This window comes from Chamaea fasciata, unplaced genomic scaffold (assembly GCF_029207755.1).
Source record: "Chamaea fasciata isolate MVZ Bird 193981 ecotype frontalis unplaced genomic scaffold, bChaFas1.0.hap1 SCAF_13, whole genome shotgun sequence".
NCBI lineage: Eukaryota > Metazoa > Chordata > Aves > Passeriformes > Sylviidae > Chamaea > Chamaea fasciata.
In genome coordinates, this window is record NW_027094098.1 from 8,401,634 (window position 1) to 8,422,484 (window position 20,851).

Consider the following 20,851-nt stretch of genomic DNA (forward strand, 5'->3'; position numbering starts at 1 on the left):
CGGGTCGAGGGCCCGCCGGCCCCGGAGCCGCCCCGTCAGGGCCCCTCACGGGCACGAGCAGCGCCCGCGCGTCCCGCACCGACCCGGGCAGCGCGGAGCTGCGGCCTCCCCCGCACGGGGCATCGCGGAGCGGGCCGAGGAGCCGGAGCAGGACCAGCCCCGATCCACCCAGCAGGAGCTGCCGGGAGTCCCCCCCCGACCCGCCGTGGCACCGCCGCTACCGCTCCGTGCGCTGAGTCCCGTAAGGCGCGGCGGGTCCCCCCGGAGCGACCTCCGCCTCAGCTCCGCCGCCTCCGGCTGCCCCAGGAGAGCCGAGCCCGTCCAGCGCCGACGGGCAGCGCCCACCTGCGCAGCCCCGCCGGAGCCCAGCCCCAGGGGACGGCACTCACCTTGCCCCGTCCTGCTCCTGCTCTCTCCGGGCATGCGGCTGGCGGAGCGGCCACCCCGGCCCGGCGGCAGCGAGAAAGGGCTGCGGAGGGTGGGCGCGGGGAGCCGGCGGCAACGGGCGGGACGCGGTCCCGGGGCTCCGGGCGACTGTCACGGCCGGCAGAGAGAGGGGATGCGTCTCTGTGTGTGTATTCGCCTCGCCCCGCCGCCCGCCCCTCGCCGCCGGCCCCGCCCGGCTCCCCGCCCTTCCCGCTCCGGCTGCTTTCCCGGCTCCAGTCTGCTCCTCGGTTGTGTCTCCTGTCCTTCTCTTCCGCTCTGGGTCCCCTCTGCACGGCTCATCCCGGTGAGGGGCGGCCGCTCGGGCCCACAGCAGCTGCCTCCGCAGCCCCGAGCCGCTGCCGGGCTCCGCCGCCCCGGCCGCCCCCATCCCTCGCCTCCCGGCCGGGAAAGGTGAACGAAGCCAGGTTGGGCTTAGGAACAGCTAAGGAGGCAGACCGACCATAGACGGGCAAAGGACATCGCGCCACGCTAAGTCTCAAACGAGACTAACAGCAAGCGACCAGGAGTAGGTCCCACTAGGTTAAAAACTTGGGGAAAACAGCAACAAATAGGGTAACAGGCGTGTGTGTTTTGGACAAAACCGTACTATAGAAATACACTCCAAAGTCCTGTTGACCTGGGAAAATGTAGGGATGTGAAGATGGAGGTAGGTGATGAGCACCTTAGATGAGAGACTCGTTCTAGGTTGTGTTTGTACTGTGCCTGGTAAAGATCATCTTATTTTCTGCGACCGAAGTCAGTATAATAATAATAAATACTAACAATTACATCACTTAAAATCAAATTCAAATGAAATGTAGGTGGTAGGTCTCTCACAGTAGCAGCATTGCCAATATAAAACAGCCAATGGAAAAACAATAACAAAGAAACTCATCACATTTTGTAGTCCTGACACCAGAAACATTTTACAGCAGAATAACTAGCAGTTAAGTATGGTTTGGCCTTACTTTCTAAACCAACATCTTGCAAGGAGATTTCACCTCTCAGTTGTTTCTAATTGCTGAGGATAGGAATGTGGTTTCAAAGAAACATATAGACATCAGACCTTGCTTTAAGTAAAGGTCTCTAATTCCATGTCATTTCTTCAGGTTGGAATACTAAAGTAATCTCTTAACTCCACACATTCTGGAATTAAAATATATTTCAAGAAACTGGTTCTTAAGGTGAATTATTTTTAAAGTAGGGACAGTTCAACTGGATAATAGCCAACAAGATGCCATAGTAGTTTACAGCTGCAGGTTTTTTCTGCTCCTAAAGTAGCAATTCACATAAATTACACAGGTGTGTGGAGACTTGGCACTTCTCGCCCTATGGCAGTCAGGGATTTATGTTTTAAGCAACACCAGGTTATGGGTAAAACTTGGGCTCTCAGCAGCATTTATGTAATTAGCAGAATGGAGAAATCTGTGAGGTTGCTGAATCTGATAATTTCTGATGAGTTCCTGAAACACTGAGCCTTTGTCATAGCTGTAGGCAAGGTAAGTGGAAAACAGACATCCCACCCACCCCCCCGCTTTGGCAGTGCCTGTTACAAAGGCAGAGATGCACAGGCTGTGTGTGTCCATTCTTTATCCAGGACTTACCATGTCTGTCATGGAAAATGGCAGTTCCATGTTTTAAAGCTTAATTTCATATTAATTATCAGGAAATGGGAAGATGCGCTCTGTTTAGAGATCTTTAACTTTTAGAGTATTTTATGTGTCCTCAAAATTTCCACTTATGCACACAAGGAATGACCAAGTAGTTGATGTAACATGTATAATTATATATCAAAGTGGAATCTGCTCAAACACATCAACTAAAAGCATTCTCCAGGGAGACTGAACACTTTTCAGTAATTACTAATTTGTATTTCCTGGGTTTGAAGATGATATATTGTATAATATAATGTAATTTGTAATTGTTGTTTGTTCAGCTTTTTAAAATGATAACAAACATGGAATTTTCTTTAGTATGCAAAATACAAAATTCAACTGTTAAATGTACTATTACTTCAGTCCAAACCATTATCTTAAAAACACAGTGATACCTGACTGTTATACTTTAAAAAAATGTTTAGCAAGCCAATTCAAGGATAAAAACATGAATGTTCAAATAAACGTAGTGGTATTTCTCAGGTTTGGAGTCAGTCTAAGCAGAGGGGAAAGTTCAGAAACAGATCCTGCCCTGTTTTCCTGATTCACTGTCACTGGTATTCCCACTCCACCCTCAGTAGCTGAGCATTGTCCAACTCTTCAGCAAAGAGATGGTGACTTCCTTCCTAACACCTAAACACACCTTGGCATGTTTGCAAAAGCTATGATAGAGAGCAGTTTCCTTTCTGTTGATGACTCACGGCTTTTACGGGTACATCCCCTCTATTAGACATTGCTAAAGACAAGTAGGTCTAATTCTATTCTCACTTTTAATTATTTTGAAATAAGTATGATGTAACTGACAGCAATTAAATAACTTCAGATTTTCATCAAAATTATTAAGGTGTCATTCTTGCAACCCAGGTTCTCATCAAGCAGTGCACTTCCAGAGGAATAGTACCAAGGATTGCTATGGGGCTGAAACAGGCCCCTGCAGAGTCTGCCCTGAGGTACCTCACACTTCAGAGGTCTCTGTGGGGTGTTGTAAAGCAAATGAAACATTGCTTAACACCTGCCGCAAATCTACCTCTTCCTTCTCCTGCAGTTCTTGCTGTGTCACTCTGTTTCCCACCATGCTCCATCAGTAGATGACTTGCTGCAGTGGTGCCAGAGAACTCTGGGGCATGAACCAGTGCCCACCACCAGCGTGGCTCCATCGCACAAGTTATTGCTGAACGCCAAAGCTGCAACAATAATCTCTAACCAAATGCATTGTCTGGTCACACACTGCTCAAAGAATCACCATTATAGCTCAAGACCAAGACATGAAACTCTGTGTTCTGCCTTCAGCTGACACCAGCCCACCTCTGCTCCCAAGTGATCCACGTCCTATACCTTATCTAGCTCCTACCCAGTTCTCATGTAATATGAGGACAGTAACACTTGCTCATGGCCTGTATGTGACCAGTTGTGCTCCTATAAAGAAAAATCTGTCTGATCTGTGTCCCACTTCCATCACTAGTATCTGATTTCACAACCAGACCCACTGAGATTGGTTGAATCACCTGAGAAATAAAGCATTACTAAAAAGGGTGTGGCCACTGCCTTCTGGAAAGGCCGAAAGAATGTTGTCAAAAAGCACTTTTATATAGTGATTACAGTTCTACAACTTGCACCAGAAATTATTTTCACCAGACAGCTTGCTGCCCTGAAAGCATTCCTGGCACTGGTTTTCTCAATGTAAAATCCTTCTGGGAACTTTTTTCCTTTAAAACACAGTTTAGCTTGGCAACTATGTGAAAAATAAATAAGCCCATTCTCCAAGTGTTTAATTTTCCTTTTCGCTATGCAAGGCATCCAATTTGACAAGTTTGATCCTCTGTAATGGGGTTAGAAATATTTTTTTTTAACCACGAAGGTGACTTCTGTTTTTAGGTTTGATCTGTATTTTTACTGTAGTGTCAAAGGTAATGAAGAACTCCTGGTTTGCATTTATTGGAAGTAGTCAATATTCCAATGAAAGACAGCCTTAAAAGGTTAATTAATTTAAAGCAGAAAAAACACTGTATCAGTTTCCCAAGCCCTTGGTATAATCCAGGGTTCTGCAGCTATTAAGAAATGTAATATTGAAGAAATGGAAGAAATGTTGTGTTCCTAGAAAAATGCATTATGATTATCAATAGCAAAGTATTTTAGGTTGAGTTAAATATCATCATAAACCTCGCTGGCTATTACAAAAATTCAGAGCAAGTTTTGTGAGCAATTTGATGTTGATTTACAATTAAAGGGTTAATACAGAATTTTCACAGGGAGCGGATGTGTTAAAGAGTTTAGGATTATGTAAAACCACAGACATACACACTTCCCCTGTGAAGAAAAAATGCAAAATTGATGGACTGCCACGACACAAACTTACCTGACTCATATAATCCACAAGACTGCTTCTCTTCAAGCAGATCTTTTTGCACACCAGTAGCAACTAAGTAGTTAGAGTTCCAACTAAATCAGACGCCCAACAGGACAGCATTCCATACACTCACTCATGCTAGCTTAATCTGCCATCTATTGCCAAGGCCTGTGACCCTACCAGGAGAGTCTGGAGAAAGTTTGATTTTTGTAAATCGGCCTCACTGTTACAGCTTTCAGTCTTTTTATTACCTGATGAAGAAAATTCTTCAGTTGATTTCTTCTTGCATGGATTCTTACTATTATAACCATTAAGTCTAATATATCATAAATTATTTTATCTAACATTATATATCTAGGTTTCCTCCATTTACCTGACCAACATACGGAACCAGAGTGGTTTCAAGGCTTACCCCTAAAATTACAGGTTGCAGGGTTCACTGACTGGAACAGTGCTTTGAAATCAGCTGGATGAAAAAAAACCCCACATATAAATCCCAAGTAATTATCACATCCTCTTTGACAAAATGAAACCAGTGCAGGTAATTACAGTTTTGTGGATGTGGATAGGTTTCACTCGGCATGCAGAACAACCATGTACTGCTAGGAGACCTTCAGGGAGGATATAGGGAGAAAATTACATAAAATGATATTAATGCAATTTTATTAAAAAAAAAAATCAAATCTGACCCAGTCCATCCTGTACAGAAGTTTTAGAAGTTAAAATTTCTTAGAGTTGTTTGACTACAATAAAGACCCATCAAAACAGCCGCTTCCCTCCCAGCTGTAGGGCATGAACAGCAGTTAGCAGGTCTGGCTGCTTGTGTTGTGTGGAACCACACTCAAAGTGTGCAGGATAAAACCACTGCACTTTTAAGCCATTTATTTTTAACAGCATAAGAAAAGCTCAGTGAATGAAATAGGAAAAAAATATTTTATTTTAGTATTTAACTTCTAAATTAAAGTATGACAAAACATTATTTCTGTAAATGTCAGGTGCATTCTATTTTCAACAGTCGATGTGTCCATGGACAGGTACAAATTATGGCAACCACTATACTCCTCATTCAAAATGCTGAACACACTGTGACATCTTGAGCTTTCAGCTTTCCAATGCTTTTTCACTCTCCCAGAAAATACACTATAAAATATCTGATGTCCACGCACTTGAGTGCAGCAGAAATTAAAGGGATCCTTTCACCAGTAACATGATGTTTAGAATTTACTAATGCTTGAAAACAGTAGTAAGCTAACCTCTAGTATGTGTGTTAACATATCTTAAAAAAAAAATAAAAATTACAAGGATTTTGCTGCTATTCCCAGCATAAAGAACTCTTGCCAGTTCAGTACTATGTCCTTCCAGCATCACAATATACACAGTATCTAATGGTTTTAAGAACTGTGCCTTTGTAAAAAAGCTATACTAAGTTAGATTACTTCTTTTACTTATATAAACTTTAGGTGTGGGCCATCCTAATCTATATTTTCATTTAATTATATTGTCTTTCTTCTGACTACATACAATATGTGCTTCCACTGTAAGCTAAGAAGGAATAAAGGAATTTTTCTTCCCTCCCACCCCTAGATTTGACTGTTATCTGCATAGACTTCTCATAATTAACAAATAAATTTTGCAAGATTGTACAGCAAATTTTGAACAAATTAAAAAAAACATTAATGACAAGCAATTCTTTGTAAAACTGCCTTCATCCCTTTTCAACACTCAGCTTTCTTAGAGCTCAAAATGAAAACTTAATTTCATTTCATAATACCAGTTCTGCCATGGAATTTAATGGAACACAGAAATCTTCCCAATCTTTAGCTCAGCATTAAATAACAGTAAACAAACTGGGACTTCCCATGGATGAAAGCAGCATTACCTTCACTAGTTCACTGCTAAGAAATTGCCTCCCCCTCCTCCTTCTCATGTTGTGCAGCTTTGGCATTTCTATGCCCAGCAGATCTTCAGCACACAGCTTGTGTCACCTTTCTGCCTGGTCCTACTCAATCCGAACCCTTTCTCCAGTAAAATAACAAGAATTGCACCAAATCAATATCCCTCACAGCTGGATTTAGTGGAGAAGTATTTACCTCTAAATGTTTCTGCCTAGTCTGACTTTCAAGCAATGGGAAAACATGGAGAATTTTGCCTTCAATAAGGCCCCAAGGCACACCTTAAAAAATCATCAAAGGCACAGAAGATTCACTATATGTGTAAAATTACCTGCTTACTTAGAAATTGCAAGTTTTGAAGATTTCCAGGTAGCGTTCTTTGAAATTCAGAAAGCAGAGAGAATAAGGAATGTTTCATTAATGGACAAGACCCTCCAGACCCAACACATGCTGATCCAAATGATCACAGAATTCCATATTACAATTGCAAAGCGTGTCAGAGTTCTGCCACTACCAGTTATACACAAATAACTGTTACAGCACTTTCTTATTCCGCCTGTGATAACAATTTCAAAAGTCCTTTGCTTGGAAATTCCAATGATTAAATATCAACTGACACAAAGAAACCCAAAACAAAACAAACAACCCAAGAAAACAACCCATGAGCTTTACAGCTACTCAGTTAGCCAAAATCATCACTTAATAGTTCTATCTCATGCTATTAAAATGGATAATAAAATGTAACAGTTAACAATGTCTAATTCTCATCTATTAAAACCAAGAGAATATTTGAGGTATCTGAGTTCTCCCTTAATTCTCTTTAAAGTAACCTGCTAGTAGAATGTGAATACAGGTTAAATGAGACAGAATTTGACTCTGTGACCAGAATGAGCAAAGGCACATTGCAAAGGTGTCCTTCAGTATTTCCTGTTCCCATGCTTACTGTAATAGCACCTGGAATTGCAGTTACACAGATGCATTTAACTTCAGAAAAGTTGCTCCTTGGAAACAGGAGGAACCTTTTGGATGAAGATTTATCCACCTGGTCAGTGCAGGAAACAGGACAGGTGTGCTCTGTGTCAGCAAATGAAATGGCCAGTGATAGTTTTTGCATTTTTCCTTAATATTACACTAGTTACAGTACACCATCTTAAACACTAAGTGATGATAAGCAGTGTAAACTCCAAAATAACTCAGTGTCTTCTGTTTGCTTGGCTCGAGACAAAGTATCCCTGCCTGTTAACTACTTGGCTTGGCTTGTTTTACCCCAGGTGGTTTTGTAGCACCATGTCCTGGAATGATAATGTGAACCCCCCATAAAGTGTACTCCTCTCATGGCTAAACAAACCTAGAACATCTTCAATATAAAATATGGTCTTCCTCCTTCCATCTCTTTTTTCTTTACATTAGCCCTTCAGGAAGAAAATAGGAAATTTTGTTTCCATGGTATCACTCAGGATATGGAGGAGCTGTACTGTTGTCAGTTTTAAGAATGATCCTCCAGTCTCAGTGTGGTGCTGTTTGTGAGTCACCACAGCCAGACTGCGGAGGAGAGACGGGAGATTAACGCAGGAGAGGAAGACATGCACTGAAATGAAATACTGAGACACATTAACATCTGGGAAAAGGAGACTGAGGAAGAGAGCTCAAACATTTTGAAAAGAAAGTTATTTCTTCTGATGGAGAATTTCTTGATCTCACCTTTGGCATTTTATCTTGCATATGAAAAAAATCCTGTTCTCATTCACTACAACACTACTGCCGTCAAGTACATCAGCACTTAAAACTAGAGGCTGGACTACAAAATTTACTGAGGTTTTATGTTCCAAGCTATTTTATGCCCAGTTGCAAAGTAATTCCTAGCAAAAAATAGTAAATGTCGATTATGGCATGTGTAAACGGTGTAATATCATGACATTTAAATTGTAACAGGAAAAATTTTAAATGTATGCTCTTCTATTTTTCCATGCTACATTTTTCAAATCATGAAAGAGTTTTTATAAAAAGATGAACAGATTCTAGTTTACTGGCCACAAAAAATCGAATAACAGATCTTCTTCAGGGGCTGTTTGTTCCTTCAAGTAGATTTGGTGCTGAGACAGTGTGGTAGTTAAAGCACAAACAGAGGCTGTTGATAAAGTGGCAATGCACAACAACGTTGTAATATATTATAAAGGAGCAATTGCCTGCAGTTCATCAGTGTGGATGTGGCAATGAAGTTCTGGTTTACATCTTCCAGGCACTAAAAACTTTGTAGTAGTCATTACAGGAGGTTCTTCTTCCCCTACAAAAAGGAAAAAAAAAAAAAAAGAAAAAAAAAAAAAGTGAAGTTCATTAATTGTTACAGTAACAATGCACAGAAAACTAGGAAAAGCCTCTGCATCATCTTGTCATACACTCCTGAGGCTGAATTATGCTCAGCAAAATGTTATCTACACAATAACGATCTTCCTCCCAGGCAGGACTTCTTAGAGAAGACCTAATTAGTGAATGGACACAGTAAAGGTTTGGTTGTTGGTATATCTTCAAAATTAAACTGGTTTGAATGCCAGTTGAAGATGCCAAATATGATGATCTCTTTGAGAATCTTTACTTTGCAGACCAGTAGTCTGCTCGGGAACTACACTGAAAGACAGAAAGGATTATGAATTATGTGATTTAGGGTTTTTATTCAAAAGATTATATCAAACTGTCCTTTAAGGAAGAAAGGAACGATCTTCTTTTGAGATGCTAACTGTCAGAGTTGTTCACATCTGTTCTGACCAAGTAACAGGTAAAATAAGTAAAAAACTGAAATGTAGGGTGAATTCTGAGCAGTAATTTGGGTGTGTCTACCTCTCAGAACAAGAATAAAAGCTAAAAAATTCTATTTACTTCTCTCATTAGCACACATATAAACACTAGGGCTATAAATGTTTTGTATGTCTGAGACACTAAAGAAATTTAATCAGTTGCATTCTAAAAGGCAGATGATGCTTAGTTGTCTCATTGTACCCCGTACCTCGTCAGGACTGTGGTTTGGGGAAGTGTCAGTCAGGGTGGTGATTTTGGATGAGGACAGTAAACGGGAAAATGGCAGAAATTATTGTGGTTTCTTAAGATGTTGGAACATCAGTGTTAAGATCCAACTCTATCAGCACGAGCTCTAATTTTTAACCTCTACAGCTGAAGCATGTTAACAAGGGGGTATGTGACTTGAGAATTAATTACAGGAAAGACTGCCTCTTTCTTCCAGTGCCTCCTTGCAGCTGGGACACCCAGCTGACAGCTCAGTAACTGAATCAGGAGGAGGACACTGGGAAAGCATTCTTACAGGGAGGCCATACATTTTAAACTAGCATCCTACTTTCACTAGAACCTTTACAGAGATCATCTGTAATTTTTCCCACAAATGTGAGAAAAGGCTAAGTTAGAAGATGGTAGGAAACTAAAACTTAGAGTTTTTATTTTGAAAACTGAGTAATTGCGGCTTAATTAATTAAACCAGTAAATCTGTATTTTTTTCCACCTTAAGTTTTTTTTCAGATTTTAACTATTTAGTGATATAGACTACCTAGCTAATAAATATAGGTGCTATATCTGTAAATCAGCATTTGTATTCTCTTCCTCCAAGGCAATTCTGGCATCAAACATTATGAATTATTATGAATTATCTTAATAAGAATAAAAAATTCATTTACCCAAGAGTGAAGTCTACTTAACGCACTGTCAACACTCATTCCAGAAAGCAGGACAGCACACAACCATTAAAATGCAATATTCACCTGTTGTAGCTGCTTAAGGAAAATCTCAGCAAAGAGCAGTTTTATCACAGCAATACATTTGCTGGAACATTCCACACTGAAGTCAGTTCAAAATCCCGTAACTAGTGAGGATATATCATTTTCTTTATACAGCCTGACACAAAATTTACACCTCCTAAATGGAGGCATCTGAGCTGGGTATCTGTTCTGAAGAGTGTCTTCCAAGCATTTAAATTCCTCCACTGAAACCCATTTGTTCATTCCCCAGCCCTGTATCTTGTGAGAAGCCTGATGTCACTCTGAAACTTGAGTTAACCACAGTACAGACGATATCCCTAAAGGATCCAGTATGTGCTGGAGCAAAACAGGATGTCAGGTTTAGATTTATGGCTGTCTGTGAGAATGCTTCACCATATCACCCTCTTGATAACACCACACAGCTGTCAGCTGAAATCCCAGCTGCCAAGGAGTGCCTGGAAGGAAGAAGCTATCTCTCCTAGAATAGGTCAATTAATGAGCAGTAACTTATTAATAGAATTTTAGTGAAATCTTACCTAGCTAAGGTTTCCTCCACACACTTTAAGTTAATAAGATTCATTTTTCCAAAGTTACTCTACCTGTTTTACCAGTATCTTAACACAGTGTTAACCTTTCTCTGCAGCCTTCTATATGGCTCCTCACATATTATCTTTGCTATTTGGAGATGGCAGAAATACTCACAGTAAATCAATACAAGTTTTGAAACACTGCTGTATCTTACCTAAACCTGATGATGAAGAAACACTTCCTGTAATGGAAGACGTTTCCATTTGGTCTGTCAATAGTCCTTCCATTAAAGGTAAAGATAATTCAGATGAAGGAACAGATGAATCATAGATTCCAGAATCTCGAGGCATGTCTTTCAGATTTGAAGTTTTAACAGCATGTAACAACGGCTGAAGGACAGAGCTGCCACCACCTTGAATGTCCTGAGTTTCTAGATCTTCTCCAAGGTTTAAGTGCTGAATTATACAGTGAGAGTCTGAATTCCCCACTGAAATGTTTATATCTGTTTTCAGGTAAAAATCACCATCCATCACCTGTTTACTCACCAAGTCATTTAAAACCAAGCCTGAATCAAATTTTTCCATGACAGGCTCCGAATAGTGTAAAGAAGGTGGAGGGAAGGGAATAAATTGTTTCTCAAACCAATCCGGTTCCTGATCAATGAACTGATGCATATTGCAAATAGCAACATAAAGGGACCTCCCAGATTTGCTCCTGAAGTAATTCCTTTTACTAATGTTAACAGGAAACACCTCTGAATCCTGTACACTAAGATCTCTGGAGTGTAAGTGTGAATAGAGCTGGGGGAGATTGTCCATTAGTTTGTATTTTGTGCTTAGATCCAGAATAGCAGGGATGTCTCCCTCACAGGAGTAATCAAAGTAGACTGCAATGAACTTGCAGAGGTCAGCTGAATTCTGCTTCGCCTGACGAAGCCTCTCTGCAACAGTCAACACAGCAAAGAGAAAGAGTTCTCCTTTTCCTGCATCTTTGGTTACTCCTCTGTGCTTCCAGTTCTTTTTTTCAACAAAGTATTTCATTCCTTTGGAGCACACGATGATGATAAACTGGGACTCATTTATTTTTTTAATAAGCCACTCCTTCTGATCTTCTTTACAGTTTTTCAGATCTTCCCACAAATCTAAAGCCACCTAGAAAAGGGAAAAAAAATTTGTTTGATATTAAGTTTTATGTATATAAACCCAAGTGGTTCCTTAAAAAAAAAAGCACTATGATTTGATACACAGCAATATTTCTTGGGGAATAAAAAGAACATAGAAAATGTGGCTGGATCATGTAAATTACAATTAACTTATAATCAAATGTGGTATCATCAATCCACAATAAACAACTGTGTTTGCCTCAAACAATTTACCATTGTATGTCGGGGTCCATAATGTGCTGCATGTAGCAGAAGTAACAGAATCACAGAATTGTTTAGACAGAAAAAGACCTTTAAGGTCAAGTCCAACCATGCACCCAGGCCTGCCAAGTCTACCACTAAACCATGCCCCTAAGTGCCATATTCACTCATCATCCTTGCATACTAACGAAGCATGCTGCCAAGAATTTTCACATCTAGACAGAAACATAATTAGTGCATATAATATCAAGACCTTCCAGTTAGGATGCAAAACAACAGCAGTTTTTTCTGTTGAGGAAGGTCTGAAGATTTTAACCTAGGAGTTATTTTATTTCGTACTTTGTCAAGCTTTCTGACCATTCTACACAATCTGAAATGCTTGTGTATAGCAAGATGAGGGACATGATGCTTCATCTCACAGGAGGAATGAGTAGTAGGATAAGAGAAAAAAATCAGGTGTAAAAAACCCACATATAGACACATAACAAAACCACTTCAAAGCATTTTTCCAGAGAACAATTTTTTTCTCTGCTGTGTCACCCCTGCCAGAGTAGAAGACAGAGTAGGTGGGTACCCAGAACACAAAGACTCCTGAAAACTGCAGCCACACAGTCGGCTACAGGAAGGAAGTGATGCTGCCTGAAGTGCCTGGTCAGCTGGACTGGATGATCATTGTCAGTTCCTTGCAAACAAACAACTCTAGCCTATGCATGGGGAAGACAGGTCATTTTACTGCTGCTTGGGAGATGCAGGTAGCTTTGTGTCTGGTTTTGTTTCTGTTCTTCAAAATCTTGTGTGACCTGCTGTCTGTGAGAAAGGATTTTTATTATGGACAAATTATTATTTTAAATGGCTGTTAAATGCCACTGGTTTTATCCTCTACGAGAAACCATTCCAATTCCATACCAAAAATACTTGTGCAACTCTTCTGTTGTGCACTGAGCATCATTTTTTATATTAAACTCCACAGCTTTAATAACAACATGTATTATTTCTGTACATAAGTGCTATCAATACTTTGTTATATAAATTTTCTATGATGCCTGAGACCATATATGCCATGGCAAAGCAGTAAGAGCTCATCTCAACACTATTCCAAAGAGGAGCAGTGCAGCAGGGCAAAAATACGTCTCTAAAAGCGGTTTCAAGTAAGTTATTAAATAGTTTATCCTGAACTGTTTAAAACAGATGAAAAAGTTGTGACCACCCCTACCGAACACGAGGCCTCAGCTGTGTTTCTGTGTTTGGTCAGCAGAGAGCAGAGTTGCTGTAACAAAACCCAGCTCCAGCTCATCCCGTTCATATCCGGGGTGGGAAGAAAAACGCAGCACAAAGAGACCAACAATTGTCCTGCCTTTTTCCAGCTGAAAAGTGAAAAACTGGCCACATATTGATTCCATTTTAGACAGCAACATGAGATTCTAAGCCTGTTCATTCAAAGTAGCAATTCGAATGTCTCTCTCATCTCTCTCGAACAAAAACAAGAAAAAGAGTTGCTGATTTTACAGTATTAATGGAACAGAAGGGAAGGGAAGCAAAAAAAATAAAAATCAATTAGTAAGTACACGCTGTCAACAAGTAATCCTAATAATGCAGTTTTTGCTCTATGAGTAGAAGTCTTGATACATTCAACTTCTTTTAAATTACAATACAAAACACAGTTTAGGAATAGCAAAGTATATCAGGTAGACAATAATACCTCTTTGTGGCTGCTGACTATAAAGATGTAAAAGCACTTAATTCAAAGGAAGCTAAACATGGCTGAATGAAAGTCTTGAAATCACGATCTTCTGTTGGTTTGGGTTGTTTTGGTTTTTCTTTTACACTGGGTAAGATCTCTTCATTTCCCCAAGTAAAGAAAATTCATACAGCCAATATTTAGAAAAATAACAAAAGTTATCTCTGAGGAAAGGAGTGACTGAAATATCTACTTTTCCAGCACAGAATTTTGGGAGTGCTGTTTCAATCAAGGAAAAGTTGTTTACATATGAAATGTTGAGTTTACCTCACAGCCACAAAAGTCCTGAAGAAAATAAGCAAAGCACTGGATGACATTAATGTGTTTCTGGCAATCTTTACTGGAATAGCAGATGAACACTTTTGGCCGGGGACGAAGTCTTTCCACATGGAGACCTGCAGCATATGCTGAAGATTCTGAGCTCTCCTCATCTAGATGGGAATATATATTTTCTAAAGTGCAAGAGAAAAGAGAATTCACACTATAAAGCTTGATTTTGTTTTGGGTTTTTGTTACTTTTGTAGGCTCTTTACTCATGCATACAGTAATATTGGTTTTTTCCTAAAGGTTTTCCTCTCCTTTACATCCTGAAAAAGAAAATTGCACACACTTTATTTATCCAGCTTAAGAGTTGCTGCATGTGGAATACACTTTCAAAGTTAAATGTGAAGTTATTTCTGTCCAACTCAGAAAACACAAGGAAAGTTTATTTTATAGATGGAATGAGGTTGTTTCACCTTTATTCAGCTTTAACAGTCTTCAAATCTCTGTTCAAATACTATAAGCCTAAAAGATGTATCATCTTCGAGAGCCTCCTGTCTAACAAAGTCTCTTGTTAAAAAACCCCAAACTGCAACATAAGCCAGGTAAGAATATTGAACTCCAGGTCCACAGACCCTTTCAGGATATCATACAAGATTTCTCCAGTGTATATATACACACCCATGTTTTGACATTAATTTGACATTAATCTGAATTAAGACATGATTAATTTAAATCTAAATAGCTATTAGTGTTTCTATCCTTGCATAGATGCTTTTTTATGCTGGAACATAAAAATCTGGCCTTACGCCAGACTAATTCAATCTAGTTCTACAGCTGATTAAGCTAATTTGGAACAACGTATGAGTAATCCAAAATACAAATATCCATCAAGGGATTCAATTCGGAACAATTCATCAGGAATAACTATTCTGGAACAACTCTCACTGTAGACAAATCCTCAGTGATTTGTCTGCATGTTTTGTTGGAACTGTGCTAGCTGTGAGGTAAGGCATAACTACAGAAGACCAGAAGGTAAAAGGATTTAACCCAGCTGGCAAATAGCACTTGCAATATATCTCAGTGCCAAAATTCAGGTGGATAACTCAGATATGTGAGATTTGGAGAAGTAATCTCTTTTTCCATTATTCATGAAACCACACGAAGCTAAATATCTAAATTCAATATAAAAAGCCACTGTATTTTAAAGATTTAAATGTATCAAGTGTTGCTTGCCAGCTCCTGGATACAGAGGAGAAGTCAGCAAGGAGGGATGGAATTTAAAAACATCTGCAAGCAGGGCTTAAGAGTAAATTTAGGAAGATGGCTTAGAGTGAAAGGTAAAGACAACTTCCAGGAAAGTGAGCAAATCTGGAATAGCAGCTGTAGATAGTATTCCAGACAGCATTGTGAATTGTACTGGCATCACATGGCTTTACTTTCCTTCTGATTTAAAATAAATATGAATTAGATATTTCTGAGTAAAAGAAGGGAATGTTTAAAACACATCCATTTACAAATCTGTTTCTAATCTACACAGTCACGTAGTACTTTCTCAAAGAAAAAAGAAACATGAAATAAAAAGTATTTTCCAATATTGCTTTTGTTCTCTCCTTTCTACAGTGAAGCCTTGATCTGTGACACAATACTGTCTAGGCAACCAATTGCCATCAAGCGCTGATTAAGAATTTGCTCCAAGTTTCCACACACAAAAAGCTGAGGGGAGGAAGGACAGCGACAGAAAAGAAAGCTTTTCAGATAAAGGTGTTTCTGGAGTTAACCTATCAGTGAAGACTGTTTTGGTTGCAAATGTGTATCTTTAAATGGAACTTTGTACCAAACAAACCCTCGCACCTTGCTGTTTCTTGCGGCACATCACCGTGAAAAGCGTGGCAAATGCAGAGATGACAACCAAAGGGACTGTGATGGCAATGGCTCTGATCGGGCCAGCCCACGGGGAGTGCACTTGGAAAAAGAAAACACAATAAGCCATATGCAAACAAGCTGTATTACAATTATCTAAACAAATGTTCACTCTGGGAATGCAAAACTGCTGTAGTTGTCGAAGACACAGTAGGCTCAAAAATCATGTTCTGCTCCATTTTAAATCAGGTTTTATGCTGTTTGCCCCACTTCCACAGCATCAGAGTGACTCTCAGAAGTAACAAGAGCTGCAACTCACACCAGCCCCAGGAGAACAATCCTGCCAGCAAATAGTTTTGATGAGATATGCAGTGGTCATTTGGAACTGACATGCTTTGGTTCCAGGTTGCTGAACCTGCCACTTAGAACTGCCTTCCTGCAGAGGTCACCCCTAGCAATGTGCATTAGGATTCAGAGTGTTTCATCCACTGCCCCCATCTGTGGCTGCTTTGAGGCTGCAGTTACACTCTGAAACCCCTGTTTATCTTCTCAAAAACAGATCTGATCCATAAGCATGTGAAACATTCACCTGACAGGTTCTCCAGACAGCTCAGTTTGGTAACGGGGCTGAAGGATACAGGAGATGTGTTCAGGCTGCTCCCCCAGTATCATTACAGTATTTCCACACTATTGCACTCCCAGTAGTATGCAGTAAGGGTTATCATTCCTCATATCCACATATACAACAAAAGCCACTTTCCCACAAAGATTTCCAGTGCTGGATTGATCAAAACTCCACTAAATATAAATGAACAGAGATGCACATGTGTATGCCCAAGTGTGCATCTCTACTCTTTTTTCATCAGGTCAAAAAAGCACAGCACAATTATCTCTATAGTCTAGATTGGCAAACAGACAAAGGTCAAATAGACACTTATTTCCAACATATTTAAAACTGAATCTAAATTAAGACAGTGAATATAGTATATTGTTTAAAAAACAGAATTCATACCTGGTTTTAGCGCATAGTGCATTGTTTTCCTTGTTGTATTAGTGTCATCAACCAGCTTGGAAAAGTAAAAGAATAATTTTATTTTCTGCAATATGAAAATAACTAACAGCTTTTACGACCAAATGAGAAGAAAGTTACCGTTTAAATAGTTAAAACTAAAGAGCAGCACAAGCTAGTATAATAAAAATTGACCAAGAAAGAGAATTCCAATTACAAAAATAAAAATCAAAATCCAGGAATTATGCAGGCCTGCAACTTCAGTTTAAGGCACAGATCAAAGTTCTGTGCACTCAGGGAAGCAAAGCTATGGGAAGGTCAAGAACATTCTGATGTCCTAAGATTTTAGTCCCGAAAAGTACAAACAAAGTGAATTGCAGGGGCGAGCAAACCGGGGGAATACAACTTCATTACCTGAAGCTCTAACTGGAGGATTAACCCCTGATACGTAAATGCCCCAAATTTATATATTTCTGAAAAAAACTCAGGACCATCATCCATTTTGGGTGTAGCCCCTTGGGGAGGCTTCATCTGTCCTTAATATACCAGAAGGCCAATCATTAAATATATCTGCTTTTATTCTTCTAACTTTGTCTGGCCTCTGTTTCTAGGTAAGCCCGAAAAAGGTGTAATTCTAGAAAATTTACTTGCCCAAGTTACTTCAGTAGGGATACCTGAAGTTCAATTCTACCAGCATGATTTGAAATAATTTTAATTTTACTCCATTTCCCCATTAACATATTCATTTAGGTGTTGTACAAAATTCTGTTTAGAAATATTACCTCAATGATATAATCCCCTGGAGATACATTCTGAAGAACACAACTTGTAGTGTCTGTGTTCTGCTCCTGCATCAAAGAAAGAATTACTTTGCAAGCAATTCACATACTTTTAAAACCTAATAAAGAATTTACATTTATTTGATTTAGTAATAGGCAGTGCACTCTTGTATTAACACACCTTAAACGAGCAAAACTGAGTCAGCCCATTCACTTATACAATGGCCTGCCTGCAGAACTAACTTGTGTTATCCAGGTCCAATGGAGTCCTCAAGCCTGATTTTGACTGACGTGCGCTATCACAGCACAACTGTCATTTGCACAAATAGTTCCCAATAACTACAATTTTAGAACCGATCCTATTTTATATTAAGTTTTTAAAGTTTCTCTAAGACCTTAGAACATCTCATGTTGACAGGTTTTTGACAGGTCGCTTTTAAGAGATGCAAAACTCAGCCACGTACCGGTCTGCAGGTCTTCTGCTTAAACGGCCCTTCATGCTTCAGTTTGTAGTGAAGAAAGTAGTATCTAAACCCAAAGTTGTGAGGTGCATGATCAAAGGACACTTGCATGTTAAAACCTTGCTGGGTAACATTCACATTCCTTGGCTTCCAGTCTGTCAGAGGAGATATTCATGAATCACAAAATGACTCTTCAAGTACAGTAACTTTTTTAAAGATTAATATATAGAAATATTACATTTTACTCACAAGGTTTGCAGACAAGGTTTTCTGGCTGTAGCAACAATTCACATGCTATAAATACACAGAAAAATTATTAATTATACAGTATCAAACTGCTATGCTATTTAAACAGAAAAAGAACAACGGCAAAAGTAGGAAGTTCATAATTTTGAATACCCTCACTTCTTTCCCAGACTCTAATATGCCTGGACTAAAAGCATTTTGCAAATTTAACTCCCTTGTTATGATTTCAAGTCCCTTCTCACCTTTCTATGAGAAACAGAGATCTATTAATTTGAATATCACATTTCTTAGTGAGACAAAAGGGATAACACCAGGCACAGCACACCAGGAGAAGTTAAAATTAGTCTTAAATATATTTACTCAGAATAAGCAAGTATGCTTAGCACTACTACCAAAGGTACAGTGGTCTGTTTTAACAGACAGACTTGAAAATACCTTAATCAAGTTTTATAGGGGAAAAAAACCCTTAGCAGGACAAATATCAACAGTTCACCTCAAAAGGTACTTCCCTGTTTCTCACCATACTGTGTGAGCACTTTCAAATTTCTTCTCTCTGCCTCCAATGGGAATTGCTAAGTAATTGTGAGAAATTCAACTTGATCTGCTGCTATCTAATTTTAGATGTCCTCCTCTACATCTGTCTTTTGCCAGCTGTTTTTAAATTATAATCTCAAAAGCAAAAAACAACCTTCCCTTCTTCACAATGTCCAGAGAGGAGCAAACCATCTTCAAGAGTTGACTGAGAACCACAGGAACAACCCTGCTCTAGGCAAACCTGGGATGATCCAAGGCCCACCTGAGACTGTTCTCCTGGTTGCTGCCTAACACCTATGATCACACATCACAGACTTATCTATGGCATGCAAATTCTTTCTGCTTAACACCCAGATCTTCCTTCCATGACAACGCCAATAACTACTTAACCCACATTCATCCAACATCATCATCCACTACATTCCTTTGTTGGGAAAACCAAAACATTGAGGGGAGGCCCACTGAAGAAATGATATGCAGTACTGTATAAAATGCAACTATATTATATGCAATACTCACATCTGGTTCTGAAGAAAAATGGGTGATAATTACTTTCATTTTTAATGGAAGGAAAAGGAACAATCTTTACAAAGTAATCTGTTTCAAACTTCAAGTTTACAAAGGGCTGGGACTCCATTCCCTACAAAAAAGACAAGTTTGCAACATATTTTAAATTCAACTATCAGAGCTGAAAGTATTTTTCAAAACAAGCCCACAATTTTGCAATCAAAGGCTGAAATTAACACATAAGAATCCTTCCTCTATCCCCCTGTTCCAAACCGACATGAGGAATCTCAATACACAGTTGGATGTAGACTATTAAAGATGTGCATCTATGTTCCAGTCACCAAAAAGACAGTTCCCAACTTCAGGAAAGTTTCTGTCAAAAGGAACAAGACCTGTCTCTAAAGCAACAACTATAATTAATTTCACCAATAATACTTTTGAGAACTAATGAACCTTTTCACAAGGGCACAGAGCAATAGGACAAGGGGGAATGGCTTCAAACTGGAAGAGGATAAGGTTAAATTAGATACTGGGAAAAAATTCTTCAGTGTGAAGGAAGTGAGACCCTGGCACAGGCTGCCCAGAGAAGCTGGGAATGCCCCACCCCTCCAAGTGTCCCAGGCCAGGCTGGGTGGGGCTTAGAGCAATCTGGGATAGTGGGAGGTGTCCCTGCCCATGGCAAGGGGTTGAACTGGATGACCTTTAATGACCCAAACCATTGTAGGATGATAAACACTTTTAAGACTACTCACACAGTCAAACAACACAAACTTTTCTTGAAACAAAGCACTTACTGTTCGTTTAAAACTGGGGCTGAGCTGCTTTGGATCTTTTAAAACCATCTGCTGGCATTGTCTTCCCTCTGATTTTAACTCCTCAAGTATTACTCGAAATCCCTTCAGGTATTCAATCCCTATGAACAGCAGGACATTTAAACAGAAGATTAGTATTTCAAAATGCATAACGTGATATATTATGTAATTTGAGTATATCTCATTTGTCTTTAAAAATAAAACTTATCAGTCATTTGAAATATGTTTGCATTTAATACCTGATGCTGTATGTCAGTTCTGCATATTCCATCTTGCCTGTCTAGAATTCAGTTTTTGGCAAAGGTTACAATCACTACATACTTGTGTAACACTTGGAACAGAGGGGCCCACGTCTCATCTGGGGCTTCCAAATTACCGCTGCAATGTAAGTTATCAGTGCCTTCTTCACCTTCAGAAATATTTTATAGTAACTTCACATTTCCATTTTAAAAATTCAATATAACATTTTGCTGGCAAATTGTAGAAATATTCCTTTAGAAATTTTACTATCATCTCTGAGACTACTAGATTAAAATGGTAACAATTGTTACAACTTCTTTAGATCTAGTACAGTAAGGGCTAACAGAAAACTTGACTTAAATGGAATGGAATTTATTCCAGTGCATGTATACTTCCAGTTATTCATGACTGCTGCCAAAACTACACCCA

The 20,851-nt window shown here is 39.4% G+C and overlaps 2 protein-coding genes across 2 annotated transcripts in view; both read right to left on the minus strand.

Annotated features, from left to right (window-relative positions):
* ARHGEF3 (Rho guanine nucleotide exchange factor 3) overlaps positions 1 to 726 on the minus strand; it is a 101,502-nt gene extending 100,776 nt beyond the window's left edge. Inside the window, 2 exon segments of the mRNA XM_066195090.1 lie at positions 390 to 562; positions 565 to 726. Of these exon segments, the coding sequence (XP_066051187.1) occupies positions 390 to 562; positions 565 to 726 (335 nt within the window).
* A 4,616-nt stretch (positions 727 to 5,342) lies between these two features.
* The window catches only part of IL17RD (interleukin 17 receptor D), a 43,155-nt gene continuing 27,646 nt past the window's right edge, over positions 5,343 to 20,851 (minus strand). The window contains exons 4-13 of the mRNA XM_066195533.1: positions 20,165 to 20,283; positions 19,383 to 19,503; positions 18,333 to 18,377; positions 18,087 to 18,238; positions 17,626 to 17,691; positions 16,847 to 16,901; positions 15,826 to 15,936; positions 13,978 to 14,162; positions 10,824 to 11,760; positions 5,343 to 8,604 (exon numbers count right to left, since the gene is read on the minus strand). Coding sequence (XP_066051630.1) covers positions 8,489 to 8,604; positions 10,824 to 11,760; positions 13,978 to 14,162; positions 15,826 to 15,936; positions 16,847 to 16,901; positions 17,626 to 17,691; positions 18,087 to 18,238; positions 18,333 to 18,377; positions 19,383 to 19,503; positions 20,165 to 20,283 — 1,907 coding nt within the window. The 3' untranslated portion in view covers positions 5,343 to 8,488. The remainder of the gene's footprint in view (positions 8,605 to 10,823; positions 11,761 to 13,977; positions 14,163 to 15,825; positions 15,937 to 16,846; positions 16,902 to 17,625; positions 17,692 to 18,086; positions 18,239 to 18,332; positions 18,378 to 19,382; positions 19,504 to 20,164; positions 20,284 to 20,851) is intronic.